General features: G+C 39.2%; 1 protein-coding gene across 8 annotated transcripts in view; it reads left to right on the top strand.

Moving 5' to 3' along the window:
* Window positions 1-20,413, top strand: part of Ptpn13 (protein tyrosine phosphatase, non-receptor type 13) — a 229,009-nt gene that overhangs the window by 206,000 nt on the left and 2,596 nt on the right. For all 8 annotated transcript variants that reach the window (XM_023712954.1, XM_023712955.1, XM_004629264.2 and 5 more), the window contains 9 exons: window positions 2,110-2,200; window positions 2,823-2,960; window positions 3,752-3,840; window positions 9,411-9,466; window positions 12,084-12,187; window positions 13,309-13,457; window positions 14,591-14,681; window positions 17,752-18,089; window positions 19,604-19,819. In XM_023712954.1, the coding sequence (XP_023568722.1) occupies window positions 2,110-2,200; window positions 2,823-2,960; window positions 3,752-3,840; window positions 9,411-9,466; window positions 12,084-12,187; window positions 13,309-13,457; window positions 14,591-14,681; window positions 17,752-18,089; window positions 19,604-19,819 (1,272 nt within the window). The remainder of the gene's footprint in view (window positions 1-2,109; window positions 2,201-2,822; window positions 2,961-3,751; window positions 3,841-9,410; window positions 9,467-12,083; window positions 12,188-13,308; window positions 13,458-14,590; window positions 14,682-17,751; window positions 18,090-19,603; window positions 19,820-20,413) is intronic.

Here is a 20,413-nt window from a genome sequence, read left to right as displayed (position 1 = left end):
TTAAAAATAGGCTAGGGATGTAGCCTAGTGATAGAGCACCTATGAGTTTAGCCCCCAGTGCATTAATGGGGGAAACATTGGTCATTTAGACTAATATTGGCCAGTAGTCACCTACAGATCTATGCCATTAAGAAATAGATTTACATGCTTTTGAAAGGCTTAGAAATTGCTTCACCAAATGATAAAACGAGTTGAAATTGTTTAAGACTTGTACAGAAACATCTGGAAATAATGTCACAAAACTATCTTAATACATAATAAATTCCACATCATGCTTTCACTTTAAGTCTACTTGTATGCCATTTGTTTCGCTAGCATTTATTTTTATGATCTTTCTGGCATGTCATGCACATTTCTAACATGATCGTGGCTGGTTCTTCATTTTGTTGGATTGTCCTATCCCATTATTCATCCTGCATCATCTATTCTGAACCGTTCTACACAAGTCTCTACAAATGTAAAATTCATGACATCTCTCTATGTGAAATGCATTCCTTTTCTAAAAATCTTATCATTTCTATTGAATTCCAGATATGAATTACCTTTGTTGTGAAAGAAAATAAAATTAGTGACTAAAAGCCAAAAATTCTTTCAACTTACCATGTAATCTTACACTTATAATTTCATTTAGCAACTCCTGAAAAGATACTGCACTAGAAAAAAATGTGAGGGCAGAAATGATTGTGGCACCAAAAAGAGTGTTCATATGTGTTTATGTTTGTACCAAGCTACAGTAGTCTGTTTATTTAGAAGATCTTCAGTTTCACATAATGGGAAAAACTGAATTTTAGTGCATTTATAATGTTATTCATGCTATACAGTGTCTGTTTTCTTTTTAAATATCAGCATGTTGAAAGAAGAACAAAATTTTTCTAAATTAACATGAAATCTTAGACATCAGGACTTTTGTTATTGCTGCCAACAATTTCAGTGAAATTCATGTTTCAGGAAGTATCCCTGATAGTATCCTGTCCTTGAATGTTAATGTCTATAGTATAAATTTTTCATAAAAAAATACTGTTTTATAATCCAGTGATGCTTTTTGACATCATTGACACCACTATTTATAATAATTCTGTCACATCTACCATGGAGTTGTCTTCCCTTAATAAAAGAATAAGACCTAAGAAAACCACAATCTTTTATATTTATAAAATTATTTTAATTTATTCTGTTATTTAACTATACTTTTATCCAGATCTTTTTTATTTTCTAGTAGTGTTGGACGTGCAGCCCAGGGCCGCATGCCGGTCCATGCTACTGATGAGTTATAGTCCAGCCAGGCCATGTCTGTCTTTCTATAGACTGTGCTCCATAAGTGCTTGGCAGTTTATCTTTGCACTAGAAAGTTATATTCTGTTGATCAATAATTATTATGCAGTTATGCATCCATTATTTTTCATAAATTCACATATGATAAAGACAAGATGTGAAAATCTTTATACCTCACACAGCACTGAACTTGCAGTCTATGTCTATGTAATCACTCATGAATAATTGCAAGTTTTCCATTTCCCTCAATTTCTAAGCTTTTGTAGTCCTATTAAACTTTTCAAAAATGTTCTTTGAAAGATAAATCCCATAAATCATCTCAGTTAAGAGGTTTTTGTAATCTAATAAATTGCAGAATTATTTCCTAATATATTCCTTTTGTAGCAACTCAAAAATTATATAGTAAATGTAAGAATTTCTGAAACAAAGTAGTGCTTCTAAGTGTATTTGATGATAGAAAGTCCCACGCCTTTGCACTTTTCATTTGCACTAATTTTTTGGGGGGAATGGAGTACTGGGAATCAAACTCAGGACCTCACACTTGCCAGGCAGGTGCTGTGCTACTGAGCTAAATCCCCAGCCCTGCACTGACTTTTCTCCCATCCAGGTACTGACAAGGCCCGACCCTGCTTAGCTTCTAAGATCAGATGAGATCGGGTACATTCAGGGTGGTATGGCTGTTGACTGCACTGACTTTTCTAGCAACACAGGCTCAGAGTGTGAAGATACAAAACAATCTTGAACTGGGAAGAAGGAGGGAGACAATGTATAGTCTCTCCTCAAGCCTTGAGGATAGTTAAACAGTAAACTGATGGTTTGCTTTGCTTTATACTTTAGGTTAATGGGGAAGAAATAATTGAAGTTTTGTACCCTGAAGGAAAGTGTTCTACTCAAATGAAGGGATCAGCAATTTTGACTGGGCCAGAAGGTAGTTTTCCAAATATATCATCCAGTTCCTTTAAGTGCCCTAAGCCTTAGGTAACAGAAATATCAGACACCCTTTTATATTGGCCTTACATCTCACTATAGCTTTAAAAGGAAAAATTATTGTTGAAGAAAATAAAGGAATATAAAGCCAATATTGTTAACTGCATTAATATACAAGTGTCTAGTATCTGTCTGAGGCTAAAATCATTTTTAAATGATTGACAAGACCGCTGCCTTATCTGCTGCACAGATAAGGTAGTCTACCTAGCAGCTTAGAGACTTTGTCTTGGGGATGTTTTGTACCTTAACCTGATAGTATAATTTCTGGGGGCTTCTTTCATGAATTAATAATTTGATACTAATTTTAAAAAACATTTATATTTAATTTCTGATGTTTCCAGGGGACACTATCATACCAACTTGTTTTTTGGTTTATTCTTTGTAAACTGCATTTGTGGGTCTTCTGTCACACCAACCAGAACTAGAGCTAAAGATGATGAGGTTGCCAGGGTGAGCACAACTGCCTTTCAGAGTAGATGCTTGAAATCGAAGTGCTATCACATTGTCCCTTTCTCAATTCAGCATTTTCTAAGTAAAATTCATGTAAATTAATGTTTTTCAAGACTCTGATATACAAGATGATGAGATTTATGATGATCCTCAAGAAGCTGAAGTTATCCAATCCCTGCTAGATGTTGTGGATGAGGAAGCACAGAATCTTTTAAATGAAAACAATGCAACAGGAGATGCCTGTGTTCCAGGTACACAAACCACATGGATAAATTGGTACTCTAAGGAGTACAAGGATGTTTCTAGTGGACATATTTGGAGTAAATATAAAATGTATTCATATCACTCCCAGTTCCTCATAGGCAGTATTGTAGAAGTAAAATAGGTTTTACAACCTATATGTACATATTTTCCTTCCTGTATTTGTGAGTTACCTTGTCGATGAGATCTCAAAATGTGACAGTAACAGCTTGGCTTTTGTTTTTAGAGGTGACAGTCCAGGCCAGGCCCACATGGTACACACCTGTAATCCCATCCACTGAAAAGGCTGAAGCAGGAGGAAGCTCAATTCAAGGCAGCCTGGACAAGATTCTGCCTCAAATAATATAAAGGGCTAGGAATGTAGCTTAGCACTCCTAGGATTCAATCCCCAGTACCGGGTGAAAAAAACAAAAGAAGTAACATTCCCAACATTTCCTCCTACTTGATACTAAGTCACTGTGAGGACACTGCACTCTCTGTAATTGTTTTTGTTTTGTTTCATGTGCTTTATGTGGAGGTTTTTCTGTGTGTGTTTGCACATGTGTTAAACGTGAACCCAAAGCCGCATACATATCAAGCATATCCTCTGCACCTCTGGTCCCAAAGATAATTTTCATCAGAAATTCTACACTGATGTGTTCTGTCATTTGTTCCTGACATTTACAACATTGAAATGTGAATATTGATCTTTTTAATTGCTTTCTTTTGAAGACAAATGAAAACTTTTCTATTGTTACATTAGTTTCAGAAGGTCCTCTTGACCTGTATATTTCTCTCTCAGGTACACTGAAAACAAATGGGAGGTTATCAGAAGAGAGAGCAGAAGACACAGACTGTGATGGCTCACCTTTACCTGAGGACTTTGCTGAGGTGGGGACAGCACCTGGACAAACAGCCTAGGACACTAGAACTCTTACCACCCTTCTTAGTCTTCTGCTTCACATCTTCAAAACTTTCAGACTGCGCTGATTTGAGTTTTGTCACCTGTGTTACTTGTACATGATTTCATACCCACACAGAAATGTTTAATGTGTATGCACAAGGAAGCTTAAATCTGCTGAGTGTTTCCTAATCCCACAATTGATTACACAATACTGAATATCTCAAATATGAGGGCTGGGAAGATAACTCAGTGTAGTAAGTGGCAAGCACAAGGTTCTGAGTTTGATCCCTGGTACTGAAAAAAATAAATAAATAAAAATTCATCAAATATGTTCTTTAGTGATATCACTTAAGTTCTTTCATGCTATCTGAATATTAATAATTGGCTCTTTGAAAATTTCTGAACACTTTTAAGTTGTAATTGTAATTATCATAACTAATTTTAATAATCATTAATTTTATTAATTATATTAAGAGTGACACTTAAAGTGCACATCCTAGAGTTTCTAACTAGGAAAATAGATCAAAATCCTTAATTGCCATTTCAAAAATGTTACCTTAAGCCTGGCTTAGTGAACACCTGTGAGCCCAGGCTCAGGGGGCTTTCCAAGAGTTTGAGGTCAGCCTGGGCTACATAGCTAGACCCTGTCTCAAAAGCAAAACAAAAATGTCACATCAGATGCCTTTACAGTAGGGAAGTGCCAGTTGTAGTGCATGCCTACAATCCCAGCCCTTGGGAGACTGAGGCAGGAGGATCACTGTGAGTTCGAGGCCAGCAGGGGGGCCATAGTGAGCCGAAGACCAGTCTGAACTACAGCCCTGTCTCATAAAGACAAAAAAAGGGGGGAGGGAATCTTGTTAACATGTGTAGATTTTCCTTTATAACTAAACTATGGTGGCAACAGTTGATGTCAAAATGCCATTGTCTTTTGTTTAATATGAATTATAACACACTGTTCTAAATTTGGTTTTTCCTTAACACTTGATCATTACTTTCTTTCCACATGAATATATATAAGCTTCATACTTTTTAATGCTTTAGTATTTTATCATGTTTATGTATCAACTGATTAAGTTGGCCATCCCTCGTGATCATTAAATTTCTTATATTTTATGAAAAACAGTGCAACAAAGGTTCCTGGGGGATTTGTTTGGTTTTGGTGCTATAAATACTCAGGTCTCATATGACAGAATTAATTTTACAAAATGTAAGTGGCTTGTGTTCGAAGACCACCACCTTTTCCTGTTGTTCTGCCCCACCCCAGTTTACAGTTCTGATGGTCTGGTCACTCACTGCAGATGCTTCAGTTTGCAGCCTGTCCTAGTCTGTTCAGGTTACCATATAAAAGACCACAGATGGGGTGGGACTTTATTAGACAGCAATACTCTATTTTCTCACAGTTCTGGAGGCTGAGGTCTGAGAGCAAGGTACCATCAGGATTGGTTTCTGACAAGGCCTCTCTCTAGTCTCCCAGATGGTTTGCCTTTCACTGTCCTCGTGTGACCTTTCTCCTGGTTGGTGCACTCCTGCCACCTTATTTTCTTTGTATGAAGACACCAGCATTGTTGGATTAAAGACCTATCTTTATAACAGTGTTTAGACATTAATTACTTGATAGGGACCTGTTTTCCAGTATTAACCCACTTTGAGGGTTAGGGCTTTAACCTATGAATTTCAGTAGAAAGGATATAATTCAGTTTTTGCCACAATTTTTGCTTAATTAGTTGTAAATTTGCTTAACCAGTTAAATTTGCTTAACCAGTTCTTAAGATTTCATTTACAGTGGTTACCAACAAAAGTTTTAGGTATAGATTCAACCGAAAAAAATGTGCCAGACCTATCTTAGGAAAATTTAAAACACTACAAAGAAGTATAAAAGATATATCCAAGAAAAAAATCATTGTTCTTTGATAGAATACCTAAGTTTTAAATTTTCCCTGGATTCACTTATAAATTGAATATGTTCCTATAAAACATTTCAACTTAAATGACAAATGAGATATACTTGATAAAGTGATTCTAAAGTTCACATGGGAAAATTAGCATTTGAAACTACCAAGGACAAGTCTTAAAGGAGAATAGGGAGGATCCTGATAGGAAAAAGATGTTCTTCTAAGACATGGCATTATCATGCTGAACAGAGATTATTTCTTTGTTCAGAAATAACAAAGAACAAAAATATAGATAGACCAGTGTGTGTGTGTGTGCACTCAGAATACATGATGCTTACAGCACAGCGTTTGGGGGTAATCCATCCAAAGAAGTAATAAATTAATACTTCTTAGGAACTTGAGTTTTAACTACTGGTACGTAAAACAAACTAAGAAAATAAATTCAAGGAAAGAGAAAAGATATTTAGGTAAGAACTTGAAGAGTTTTATTTATATTAAACAAGATGTGTTTAAATCACCATAAGAATTCTGTTCATAAGGAGACAATTCAAAAGTAGCATATGGTTCATCTCCATAGCTGAAAGGAAGACTGGAACAGTATTCTGTTTCCAGAATATGGCCACATTTTAATACTGGCTAGTTTTTAGAGAGCTTCAGAACTTGCAGAAATAGTCTGTTAGTCTGGCATGGTGGCATACACCCACAATCCCAGCTGCTCAGCAGTCTGAGGCAGGCGGCCTCCAAGTTCATGTCTAGCCTGGAAACTCAGCAAGACTGTGTCTCAAATTAAAAATGATAGATACGTAATATCAGTGAAGAAGCATTTGCTTAGTACACATGAAGCTAAAGCCCTGGGCTTAATCCCAAGCACTATTTTATATTAAAATATTTTATATTAAAATATTTGTATACTATATATTAATATATGTCTAGATATACTTATATAGTCTAAGTATATATAGTCTTGTATATGTCTTTTTATAGTCACATACTGTGTACAATCTTTTATAAGTAGATTACCTACAGAGCATCCTAAACATGTTGTAGACTATTCATTGAATTGGCTCTCACAGCATATTGTACAATCCTGAAAGTTTTAGCCCACACCAAAAGTAAAAATGCTGGGGCCGTGGAGATAGCTCAGCAGTCTAAGCATCTTACCTTGGCAAGCATACGCACCCAGGTTTAATCCCTGGTACCTCATGCCACACCACCCCCAGGCATGCTGAGCCAGCCACCAAGACTGGGCATGGTGGCACATGCCTGTAATCCCAGCACTAGGAAGGCTGCGACAGGAGGATCACTACAAATCCCAGCTGCATAGTGAGACGCTGTACCAAATACATTTTTTAAAAAATATTTTAAAAAGCGAAAATGTTAAACATTCAGATTACAAAGTATAGAACTATCTTAAAAAGGAAAGGTGAGAGCCAGGGAGATAGCTCAGTGGCATAAGCGTCTGCCTGCCTGGCAAGTGCAAGTTCCTCAGTTCAATCCCCCAGTACTTTCCCCCTCAAAAAAAAGGAAAGGTAAGCCTTCTGGTAGTTACTGGTGGAGAATCACTGTATGCGCCACTCTGTATTATAAATATCCCTACATTTTACTGCCTCTAGTAAAGTACTTTAGTCAGTGTCTATATTTTGTCTATGAATAAAAGAATGAGGAAGTTAGTCATATACATTAGTATAAGTGGTCATCCAAAGTTCAGTGTTTATTCAGCTCTTTCTGAACCTGTCTGACCCTGATTTTGCTGGGAATAACAGTAAGAAGAGACACTAGTGCTTTATCCTACATTTACAGATACTGTCTGGTGATCAGTGTGGGAGATGTACATATGTAAATAAGTAAGTGCAGTTGTGTAAAAGCTATATTAAGAGGTTTAGTGAAATGTTTATATCATTCTGAAGGGGTTATGAAGAGTGAAAGAAATGGTAGTCTGTGCAAGAGTGGGTAGGTTGGGATGTTCAGGCTGGCTAAAAAGCCAGCTTTTTAATGTTATTTGATGCTGAGATGAGATGGTAAAGGCCGCTCTGTCCTATGGGCTACTTTGGCAAGAGCAGAAAGGCCTGGGTCAGCCAGATACATTCAGGGCACCGTGTCATTGGAAACAGGATATCTATTACACAGTGTTTTGAAGCTGAAGGCTGAATAGAGGAGAAATTGGTTACTGATGTGACTTGGATGTCTGCAGAGACTGTTGGTCTGTTCATGTCTCTAGAGATGTGACCTTCCTGAGAGATAGATGCTTCCCCCATGAGGTCAGAATAGGGAGGGTCCTGATAGGAAAAAGATGTCCTCCAAAGACATGGCATTATCGTGCTGAAATGCATTGGTATGCTTCCTATTTCATTTCTAATCCAGGTTATTTTGCAAACATTTGTAAGTATTCTGAAACCACACAGAACCTCCAGGAGCTCTCATTGTCTAGGTACTAATCATATTTGCCTACAGGGTAAGCTGGCTCTGTGCACACACTACCAGGGCAGCCTCAGATCTCTGTGTTCAGATGAGCCCTGCGACATAAAGTAATGCCATGCCATCACCATCTTTGAGTTCCACAACCGTTGTTAAATGAGGGATCTCATATTCTCATTTGGCCTTGGTCACTATAGTTTGTAGAAGAGGGGTGTATGGCTCCTCTATACTGGAGGGTTTAAAGGTGCAGCAGTAAAAATAACCTAGGAAACTTTCTTTGGATTGAGTGGCTAGGGCAGTGGTGGCGAACCTATAGCACTCATTCCGCAGCGGGCTGTTTGTTATTGTTGAAGTTCTAAAAGGTTCACCATCACTGGGCTAGGAAATGTCCACACGAGGAAGACACTTACAGGTATTTAAATCTTTAAATGTGCCTGCCAAAGGAGAGCTCCGTGGTAGGAGGTGAGCAGTCCTGAACCTGTTGAAGCCTAGTGGAGAAAGGGAGGTTGAACCGGTAGACAAGGGCCAGATCACTCAAAGCAATGGCATCAAAAGTATTTCCTGCCTGCTAAGATAACACCCCGAGAAAGACTGAAATGGGGAATTTACTCACCATTTAAGGCTACAACTTGACAAGTCCTAACTGTAGCAAACTGGGCTTCATATAGTATTGTGATCACAAAAGAACACAATAAGTTAAAGTACTAGATAGCGCACTGACCTTTGAGTGTGAAAGAACAAATTAATTTTAATACATTTGAATCTCCTGTCTTGAGCTATTTTCAGATTTGCTTTGTTTTGTTTTGTATTGCCCAAGCTGGCTTTGAACACCCAGGGTCAAATGATCCTCCTACCTCAGCCTCCCAGACAGCTGGACTATAGATACACACCACCATGTCTGGCTCATTTTCAGATTTTTAAATTAAGCAGTCTAAAAGCATATGTCAAATATGCATATCTAAATAATCACTAATTTGTGTTTTCCTTGCTTTCTCCTTGTCTCTTTACTGATTGATTATATCCTCATATAACAAGTAGAAAGCCACAATGCCTATGAAGATCAGTAACTGTGGCGACAGAAATGCTTGAGCCATGAGGACCCTTCAGGCACTGTCTGTGGTGCACTGATTTGAATGTCGTGTATGTTCTTATAATATGAGGATGGATAAGAACAGCAATAATTCACAGGAACATAAGCATGAAATGGATTTGTGTTAGAGTAGTTTAATTTTCATTTTTCTTCATTGTAGTCCACTGAAATGAATGGCTGTGAAGAATACTGTGAAGAAAAACTAAACAGTGAAAGGTAGGATAATTTTTCAAACTATTAACACTTTTTTTTTTCTCAGAAATGTTCTGAAGATTTCCATTTGTTTTCCAGTAAAATAAAACTGGTTAAATAAAGTATGGAAACATGATTAAATATTTAAACTGTTTTAAAATTTCTAACAGTGAAATAGTATTGACTGAAAATACATTTATTATACTATTGTTCCTCAAAAGCTCTGTTTAGTCAACCATGAGGGAAAAAAAAAAAAAAATGAATGCAAGAATGGCCTGAAGAGGCTGGGGAGATAGCTGCGTGGTTTAAGCACCTGCCTGGCAAGTGCAAGGTCATGAGTTCAATCCTCAGTCGCAAAAAAAGGCGTTTCTAAAAGGAGATATGCTGACAACAATAACAGTGATTATATTCTCCTTCTAGGGTTATGGATAATTTAGTTTCCTGTTTCTCTTTTTCTGTACTTTCAGAATTTTTAATTTCATTAATGAAATAATGAAAGCAAAGATGGTAAGAAACGTTTTTTTAACTCCTCACAAATTTTTTTTCTTTTTTCTTTTTTTTTTAATTTTTTTTCTTTTTAAAAACTTTCTACTATATATATATATATATATATTTTTTTTTTTCTTCTTTTTCGTGGTACTGGGAATTGAACTCAGGACCATGCGCTTGCCAGCAAGCACTTATTCTACTGAGCTATCTCCCAGCCCTCTACTATAAATTTTTTGTAACACTGTGTACCAGAAAAATTGTACATGTTGACAAAATGATAAATATTGTTGACAAAAGTATACATATCATTGACTCTCTTGACAAGGTCCACATATTGTTGATAAAGTGTACATGTTGTTGACAAAGTGATATTGTTGACAAAGTGATATTGTTAAAGTGATTATACATAAATTTCACTTCTTACGTGGTGATAATCGGTGAAAAAAAAACTTTGCATAGCTACCTAAGGTACACTCAGGGAGGCACTGTAGAAAGAAAGCTCACCTCCCTTCTAGGGTAACAGTTGTTTTCTGCCAGTGACTTCCATAGATCAGGTACACAATTACGCCCTTGGCTCTCCTAAGCTATTTGTTTCATTAAACTAGAGCCATCTCTCCTATAGAAGTATTTCTGAAGTGCTTCTCTTCATCTTTCCCCATGTGCTTAGAAACCAATTACATGGGAGATAATAACAAATCTATTTATTTGCCTCTTAAAAAGCAGAATTCCTAGAAAAGCAAATTGACAGTGAATTTTTTTTTTTTTTACTAAGTTAGGACATTGCAATTAATGCAGTTTTACACCTAATGATTAATACCAAAAAAGAGAGGTCTCCATTAACAGGTACCCCTTAGGCTACTTTTTATATAGGGAAAGAGGAACAAGAGGAAAGGTAAATTTAGTGTAGTCTCTTTGGGACACAGTTGAAAATATTATTAAAATATAAAATTGTTTTCATATTACTAATTCTTGGATGTACTTGTGTTTAACATCTCTAAAATCATGAAGGCTATTACTGTTATAATCATTAATATTTCTTAATGAAAACAGAATAGTGTACTTACAAAGATTAGGGGTATAGATCAGAGAAATATCATACATCCCCTTCAGCCCAGCAGTTGTATATCTAAGAATGAGTCCCCACTGAGTCCCAAGATGTTCAGAGACCTTTTTACAAGAGAATGCAGTGTTCTTTTAGAATATTGCTCACAGTAAATAATTGCAACTTTGTAGTAGCAGAACACCCTAGAAGAGATGGTAGATTAAGGTACGCTCATGCAATGAGATACTGAGCAGCTATTCAAAGAATGGGAAGAACTTGGACGATGGAAGGATCTCCAAATATGGCCTTGCATGTGTGCCGGAACACAGACCAGCCTCGGGGATGCAGCACTTTCACGTGGCATGCTAAGTGGGCCCACAGACAGCAGGAGCAGAGAATGCCCACCATAAAGCAGCTTAACTGCTGCCCACTACTGACGCTGTGGGGCCTTAGTCCGATCCTGCTTATGGCATATATGGTGTCATCAGCTAGCCCTTCTCTGCTTCTTCCCTGACTTTCAGAAAATGAAAATGTGCCCAAACTTTTACATAGTCCTTTTTCATTCCACCTTGGCAAAAAAGTTATTTTTCAACCAGTTTCTCCATCCTCATTAGAGGTCTGCCGTCTGCTGTGTACCCCTAGAGTAGTGGGGCTCAGGTGCAGTTTCCTTCGGTTACTTGAGGGTCCTGATACAACAGCGCCCTCTGGCCTCCAGGCTCTATCCAAGGCATTTCTCCAGGTGAATGTAGGTGCTTGCATATGATGCAGACGTGGGCTGGCATTGGACAGAAAAGAGCTCTGCCTGACACGCCTGTGTCCCTCACCCGTGGAGGGGTGGACGTGGAAGCACATCTTTCTCTGTCCCTGTGGCCCAAGCTAGGGCTCTGTGTGAGGACAGATTGAAAACTGTGTTAAGCTTTTCTGTACTTCAGTTCAATGTGTATCTATCAATAAATTTTAAGAATTATGGATTTGGGGTTTCTTTAAATCAGATAATATATCCTAAAATACTCTAATAATTTTATTGAAAATGAAAGGTTAAGGGCTGTGATATTTAAGTGTATTTTGTGGGGAAAGAGAAAACATTACAAATGTGTTTTGTTGGCACAGCACACTGCAAAAGTCACAAGAGGGGAAGATGGAGGAGGATGAAGTCACCTGGGGAAGTGGTAACTTGCCAGTAGGGACTGAAGACCATGAAGAGTCCAAGAAAGGCAAGCGTTGATCAGAATTCATTCATTAAAAGTGCATAGGACTGTGTTTAGAAATGTTTCAGAATATACGAGTGGTATTTTCACATCCATGTACACCAAATGGTTCTGTGCATAAAGCTGAATTACACAGATAAGCAGCCGCATTCACTGTATAAACAGGTCATTCACACAGGAGTAGCCTGAAATGCTCAGTGGCCTGGAGGAGGTCATGCAAGTGAATGCACAAGTACCTTAAATGGAAACACAAAACCATAGTTTGCCCTTGTAGAATGAGAAGTCAAGGAACGTCTTATTTGTACTAAAACAGGTAGCCTGCTGGTAAGGCAGGGTTTAATTTCCTGACTCCCTCCCTTGTCTTTGAGGAACCAGTCCATTGGTCTCTTCCCATTATTACTGCCACCTGCTCATTTTAATAGTGAGCCAGTAGAGAGATGTTCTGTCTGGGGTTTTATTTCTCTGCTTTTGTATTAAAAGTGTTACCTTGGCATAATAAAAAAGCATGATTTTCCCATTTGAAGTGTTTTTTTTTAAAATTAAGGATATTGAATTGGCACTTCTTTAATGTGGGCACACTGTGTACGCCGACCGCACTCTTGTCCAGTCCCCACACTCATCACCCAGCCTTGGCGCTCCTCAGTAAGTAGAAAAGTTGACAGCTATTTCACATGAGTGAGCTCTATTAAACTAGAGCCATCTCTCCTATAGAAGTATTTCTGAAGCGCTTCTCTTCATCTTTCCCTGTGTGCTTAGAAACCAATTACATGGGATAATTGGTTAAAACAAGTAATAACAAAACTACTTGTTTTCCTCTTAAAGAGCAATGTCATTAAAATAGAAGAAGAAAGAAACAATATAAACTTTTTTTTCAAAAGCATAAGTACATTAGGATCAAGAACCTTCAGCATTTCTAAGCACACTGGAAAGACTTGAGGCCACACTGTGCACACTTGGTACTGCTGCACTCATTGGCCTGTGTATGGTGTTGCCCTGAGTGTGCTCATGTTCAGAGTGTCCCCTTTGTAATAACACAGGAGGTAAGAATAAGTCCAGGTTAGGCCACTGATTCGTCTAATCTGAAGGAAAAATTTCTAAACTATCACCGTCTTCTCCCCTCCTGCTAGGTCATCTTTTCCTGACCAGTGAGGAGCTGGCCACGCTTCCTGTCGTCAGAGTGCTGCCCTCAGGGAGATATAGTGGTGCCAGGCTGAAATCTGTCATTCAGATGCTGCGGGGCTTACTGGAACAAGGAATCCCTTCTAAGGAGTTGGAGGTAAACTTGGCCTTTACGCAGGCAAAGCTTATGCATTCATTTGTGAGGAAAATGTGTGTCCTTAATAGCATAAGGTTAGAATTCTTTGAAAATTTACCAGGAGTTATCTTACTTCTAACCACAAAAACATCATCTAGCATAAGTAATTCTCACTAGGATTCTAGTAGTACTGATTTAAGGAGATCATAGTAACTACTCATAACTTGTTAAGTTTCCCTGAAGATTATCTTCCCTGCCTCAAATGTAAAGATAAAAAGTTAAAAAATACAAAAGGCTAAGTATGAATTCCAGCCATCTCATAACCCTCATGATCTGGTTATTGCTAGCAGCAGTGTATAACGTAGTACAGCTCTACAACTGCAGCAGTAGGAAAAATGGAAGCAGTCCTCTGTGGCCTGGGGCTGTCGTGGCCCCTCCCTCAACCCATCCCTTCTTTTGCCTGCTTCCTGACCTCTAAAAGGAACTGTTGCTGTCACTTTGTATACATACTCTTCCTCTCCCTCCCAAAAGTCTTTTTTTTTTTTTTTTTTTTTTTTGTACTAGGAATAAAACTCAGAACCTTGAGCTTGCCAGACAGGCGCTTGTGCCACTGAGCTATGTCACCAGCCAAAGTCTCATAAAAAATGGTGCTTAAGTTCTTTAAATAGCTTATCCTAGAACTTCCATTATACTCCTAATAAAGTAGGTCTTTGTTTTTCTCCATCGCAGCAGCCTGTTAATTTCTCCAAGACACATAAGGGGCTGAATGAAAACTGAGAAAGTGTTGACGTTGGAAGTCTGACTACAGCACCACGTGTGTGACCCAGCAGGCAGTACTGTCAGGAAGCTGTGCTCTGTACCATCTTCCACCAAAGTTGTACTTTTTCCTAAAATATTATAGATATTTTTAAACTAAAATTAAAACTTAGGGCACAAAGTGCTCTCATAAAGTAAGTTGACTCAGTGAAAGGTGTGCTTACAATAATAGATTTCAACACTGGTTGATCAGATTAGTATTAATTTTAGGTTTATTTAAGACATTCTTTTAACAGCTTTATAAAATCAGCCCTCATTAGTCAACTGTGCGTCCCACTCATTGAAAACTTTTTTAGTTGCTCTGCTATACCTCTCAACAAATCTGTTTTTGTTTACAGAATCTTCAAGAATTAAAACCATTGGATCAGTGCCTAATTGGACAGACTAAGGAAAACAGAAGGAAGAACAGATATAAAAACATTCTTCCCTGTAAGTGTCAATTTGGCTTCAAATTGAGTGTATGTTCAATATACTTCCCAAACTGTTTAAAAGTTTGATATATCTGTCACATGAGTGTGCACACACATACACATATTCAGAGATTTATGTTATAAATACACAATGTGAATTCATTTTCAAATCAGCTGTATGTTCTGAAAGTCAGTAAAATTTTACATATTTGTTAGGATATTCCTGAATTTTTATTATTATATATGAAATTAATTTGTGATTCCAAATCAGTAATCTTAAAATATTTTGCAGAAGAATATATGCAGTGTATTATTTGTTGAAAAATAAAAAAAATAAAATATTTTGCAGAATATGAATTGCAGGGCTGAGGCTACATCTTAGAGTGTTTGCCTGGCACATGCAAACCCCTGAGTTCAGTTCTCAGCACTGCCAAGGGGGGAATAAATGAATGGATTGGTTTCTGAAGAGACGAGCATTGTCTTAGATTTATATGTTACAACCATCATCAATTTATTCCACCTAAATTTACAGGAATGTCTGGTAACTACTCACTGTATATACAAACATATGACTGTACTGATATAGCCAGGCTGCATTAGACATTTTTTTGTTTTGCTTTGTTTTGTTTCCTTTGGGATACAATTTTGCTTGTTTGCTGTGTAGTTTAGACTGGCCTTGAACTACGTAGCCAGGCTAGCCTCAAACTGGGAGGAGTCCTCTTGCCTCAGCCTTCCAGGTGCAGGGATTACAGTTGTATACCACCACGCCTGGCCAGGCTCTCTAAGATTCATGGCAGATACCAAAAGGAAACAAAAGCAGTTATTTTAGCCCATTTTTATTCATTGTACCAGTAATGGTTCTTTTAATATATATCTTTCATATATATATTCATATATATATATATATATATATACACACACACATATATGAAAAAATAGTGAAGTCTTAAAGGATGTGGTGCAGAAGTAGAGCCCTTGCTTGCGTGAGCAAGGTGCTAGACTAGCTCCCCAGAACCACAAAAGAAACATAAAAACACACTAGCAGCTTCTTTTTTTTTTTTTTTTAATTTTTTTTTTTGTGTGTGTGTGTGTGTGTGTGTGTGTGTGTGTGTGGCCAGCTCAGCCCACCAGGGGGTGCAGCTGGCTGGCATGTGGAGCTGGGGGATTGAACCGCGGTCACTGTGCTCTGCTAAGCTTGTTCTAAGTAGGTGTTTTAGACCACTGAGCCATCTCACCAGCCCTAGCAGCTTCTTAAGGTTATTAGCAAACCCTGAATTGTTGGGTTGAAACATGTAAATGAGACACTGACCCAACAGTAACAAATCATGCAATAACACTATGGTGTCAACCAGGAAGAATAGCAGAAGTTCATCTTGGAAATCTTCTTGCAGGAAACTTTTTTTTTTTTTTTTGTGGTACCAGGGATTGAACTCAGGATCTTGCACTTGTGAGGCAGGCACTTATGTCACTGAGCTATCTCCCTGGCATAGCACAAATCTTTTTTTTTTTTTTTTTTTGGTTCCTCGAATGCGTTCAGGGCACTTTTGGCCAGCTGGAGAGGTGTGAGGTTCGGACTCCAGCAACCTGAGGCTGACAGCTTTGTGGAAGCAGCCACTTAAAGGCCTGAGCTAGGGCCAGGCCCCCAGCACAAATCTTAAGACAATAGTTTTAAAATGATTTGACATACAGTAAATGGAAATTATTTTAAGACAAAAAGATGGTCAGCTGAGTATTTTAAAATCTGAAAGGGACAACTATAAAAAAACTAATAATAATAATGTGCGGTATAGATCCCATGAATTAAACAGCCTAGATTAAGAGATGCAGGTCAACTAATAAAGGACAGTTGATAGTTTTTAACACCTGTTAGAAGGCTTCATGACCAGGCATGATGTTGCACACCTATAATCCCAGCCCTTGGAAGGCTGAAATAGGATCACCTTGAGTTCAAAGCCAGCCTAAACCATATAGTGAGACCCTCCATCTCAAGAAAAACAAAACAACTTAAAAATTTTTTAAAAGAGGTTTTTAATTTGATAGATACAAAAATTATTTTTAATGTATATGTACATTGAAATTTATTCTCTAGAATAACTTTATGATTTTAATCAAAAATTTCAGGGCTGGCCAGATAGCTCAGTGGACTAAAGCTTCTGCTTAGGCAGAGCAAAGTGGCTAGGATTTGAGCCCCATGTGCTTTGTGGCCCCGCCCCCTGGGCTCACTGAGACTAGGCGTGCTGGCATGCACCTGTAATCCCAGCACTTGGGAGACTGAAAACAGGAGAATCACTACGAGTCTGATCTATGTAGTGAGACCTTGTAGATCCTGTAGACCCTGTCCTAAATAAAAAATAAAACTCTCATACATTTCATACATATTTGCTTTTCTTTTTTTGTTTTTTGTTTTTTGAGACAGGGTCTCCCTGTGGAATTCAGGCTGGCCTTGAGTTCAGTTTGTAGCCCAGGCTGGTCTTGCACTCACAACAATCCTCATGCTTCAGCCCCCCGAGTGCTGGTGTTACAAGCATGCACCACCACACCCAGCTACAAAATTATATTCTGACTGTGTAAAATTCCAGTTAGACAAAGGCAAAGCCTACATGCAACTGAGTTGCCTTCTTATTTATATTAGTTCATTGCTTTGGTAACCTAATAAAAGAAATAACAAGAAAATTAGGCATACAAGAGTTATGTAATTATGCCATTAGTATCTGCAGTAACTACTTTATAATGTGGTAATACTGATTTTTTGTTCTGTGAAAAGTGATATTGTTATTCAATCCTATTATTGCATTAAAATGTTGGAGTGGAAAAAATAAATGAAATGTTGGAATAGAAGTAGCAAAGTTGTTTTTGCTATTTTTCTTATTTTGAAGTTTTAAAAATACCAAATTTCATATGTGCTAGCATTGTGAAACATGAGTGAAAGAAGTAAATGTAAAACCATTTAGCTGTGCAGAAATTTGAAAGTAGGCTGTGAAAGTGTTTGCAGTTGTGTCTGTGGTTATGTAAGGGTGTCCGTGACCTTCGCCTACACTGCTGTAAGCCTCATACACACAAGGCATACTAACTGGTGGCCAACTTCACAGATGACGCTACCAGGGTGCCTCTCGGAGATGATGGGGGCTACATCAACGCCAGCTTCATCAAGATTCCCGTGGGCAAGGAGGAGTTTGTTTACATTGCTTGCCAGGGGCCTCTCCCCACTACCGTTGGAGATTTCTGGCAGATGATTTGGGAGCAAAAATCCACGGTGATAGCCATGATGACACAGGAAGTAGAAGGAGAAAAGATCAAATGCCAGCGCTACTGGCCTAACCTCCTAGGCAAAACAACGATGGCCAATGACCGGCTACGCCTGGCTCTAGAGCGGACGCAGCAGCTGAAGGGTTTTGTGGTTCGGGCGATGACCATGGAAGACATTCAGGTGACCGCCCAAGGCTGGTTTCTCCTCAAAAATGGGGCCCCTCCACAGTCAAGTCAGGGTTTATAGATGAAGCCACTGTGTCGTGGCTTCCAGTGTGGTAGAGCTCTTTTCTTACCAAGTAAATTTTAAATGTGTCACTAGTGTCCTACAGTAACTGCTATAGGAAAATAAAAAGGAAACAGAACCTTTTTTGTAATTGTATGTCACCTTTGGCTTACTAATAGCATAAAATGGGCCAGAAGCTGCTTATTTTTAAAAGGCCAAACTGGAAACTTATTTTTAAAAGGCCAAACATCCAAGTGGGTTCATTGTTTTTTAAAAAAGTGCGAACAAAACATTTCACTAAAGGTAGCTACTATTCTTAGGCAATGTGGACTATTACAGCACGAACAGTTGTCATGTGGCTGATTCTTCCTGCAGCTGGGTAACTCTGAGTAACTTAGCCTGAATGAGATTAGTGCTGTCCCTCTGTGACACTTGCTCCCCCTCCTGTCACCTGAGCTGTCGTACAGGACCCCTGCTGGAGGGTTCCCTGAAGCCCAGAGCATTACTTTGCTTTTATGAGAATGTGACATACAAATTCAGTTCTATTGGTGCTGTATAAATGGAGCCTGAGAATTTCCTCTGGAATTCATTTTATGCAACATTAAAGTTAAACCTCTTTTCAAAATGTTTTTGACACATGAAAAGTGTGCATACTGCTGAGGACCAGGTACCACTTCAGCACAGAGGTATCTCTGTACTCACGTTAGTTTACCTGTCCCTCAGTGGGCACAGCAGTCCAGCACCCTCAGAGACCCAGTCACAGAGCACTGCCTTGGGACAGGTGGGATCTGGGTGCAGCAGGGAATGCCACAGGCGTGGGCACTACTTCCCAGTGAGGAGCTGCTGGTGCTGTGGGAAATTGAAAGTACAGAAGGACAGGTGGTTGCAGGCCCGAAGGTGCACACTATCCTCAGCAGCATCCGGTAGCCTGAGAGACAGCATCTGAGAAGAGCTGTGAGGAGCAGAGGGACAGCAGGGGACAGTGTTCTGGTCAGAAAGAGCATATGGCCCTGAGACTAACCACACTGGGCTAAGGTGGCTTGGTGGTAGAGCGCTTGCCCTGTCCAGCACCACATACACAGAAAATGTGGGTTCAGCAGCCCCCTTGATGAGGTCTCCATGTGTTCTTAACAGAGTCATTTTGTCTCTTCTGCTTTCTGTCTTGATCTGGTCCAATATATGAGTCAGTATTTGAAAGAGCAGGCTGAGTGGTAATGCAGGCCTACAAGCCCAGCACTCTGGGAGGCCGGGCAGGAGAGTCTGGAGTTGAAGCCCAGCTTATGCAACTAAGCAATCTAGCAAGACCCTCTGTCACAGTAAGTGTTTTAAAAGGGGGTCCAGGATACCCCTCAGCCTTGTATTCAATCCCCACTTCCACAGAAAAGGAAAAAGCTTGAATGGACAAAATAATACTAAATAACCATACAGCGCACCATGATGCCATGTGTTTACTGTGGTATAACTTTCAGACAGGAGAAGTGCGGCGGATCTTCCATCTGAATTTCACTGCCTGGCCTGACCATGACACGCCCTCCCAGCCCGACGCCCTGCTCACCTTCATCTCCTACCTGAGGCATGTCCACAGGGCGGGCCCCATCACCACCCACTGCAGCGCTGGCATCGGGCGCTCGGGGACCCTGATATGCATCGACGTGGTCCTCGGACTGATCAGTCAGGATCTAGAAGTGAGTACTGGACAGATTCTGGTGCACAGGTGACCGGAGGTGACACTGATGCCAAAATCTTTATCAGTGCTATTTTTGTGAGGCACTCAGAAGCCACTTGCCCAGCACCCCTGTTGACCCCTTTTATCTTCAGCTTGTATGAGATGAAGCTGATATTGTTTCCACCCTGCAGAAATGCTCAAGTACAAAAGAACATACATTTTGGAAGGGAAAGATCTTGATTTTTTTACAGTTGTTATTATTGCATATGGGTGGGGAATGTATGCTTTTTTATTCAATTTAATGCTAGGAACTCTATCTTTAAACAGTTACTCCCAATCTAAACAGTTATTACTAAACCAAGAATAAGAATATAATCTTTTGTGGGCCAGCCAGATAGCTCAGCCAATTAAAACACCTGCTTAAGTAGACGCAGGGGCTGGGGTTTGATCCCCTGCCTGCTGTGCTGGCCCCGCCCCCCATGGTGGGCTGAGACAGGGTGGACTGGGTGTGGTGGTACGGGCCTGTAATCTCAGTGCTTGGGAGGCTGAAAACAGGAGGATCACTACAAGTCGTTATCTGTGCTGGGACCCTGTAGACCTTGTATAGAAGAAA

Source organism: Octodon degus, unplaced genomic scaffold, assembly GCF_000260255.1.
Source record: "Octodon degus isolate 3935 unplaced genomic scaffold, OctDeg1.0 scaffold00028, whole genome shotgun sequence".
Taxonomy (NCBI): Eukaryota; Metazoa; Chordata; class Mammalia; order Rodentia; family Octodontidae; genus Octodon; species Octodon degus.
Note: the sequence above shows the minus strand (reverse complement) of the source record. Positions and strands in the feature narration are given on the sequence as shown.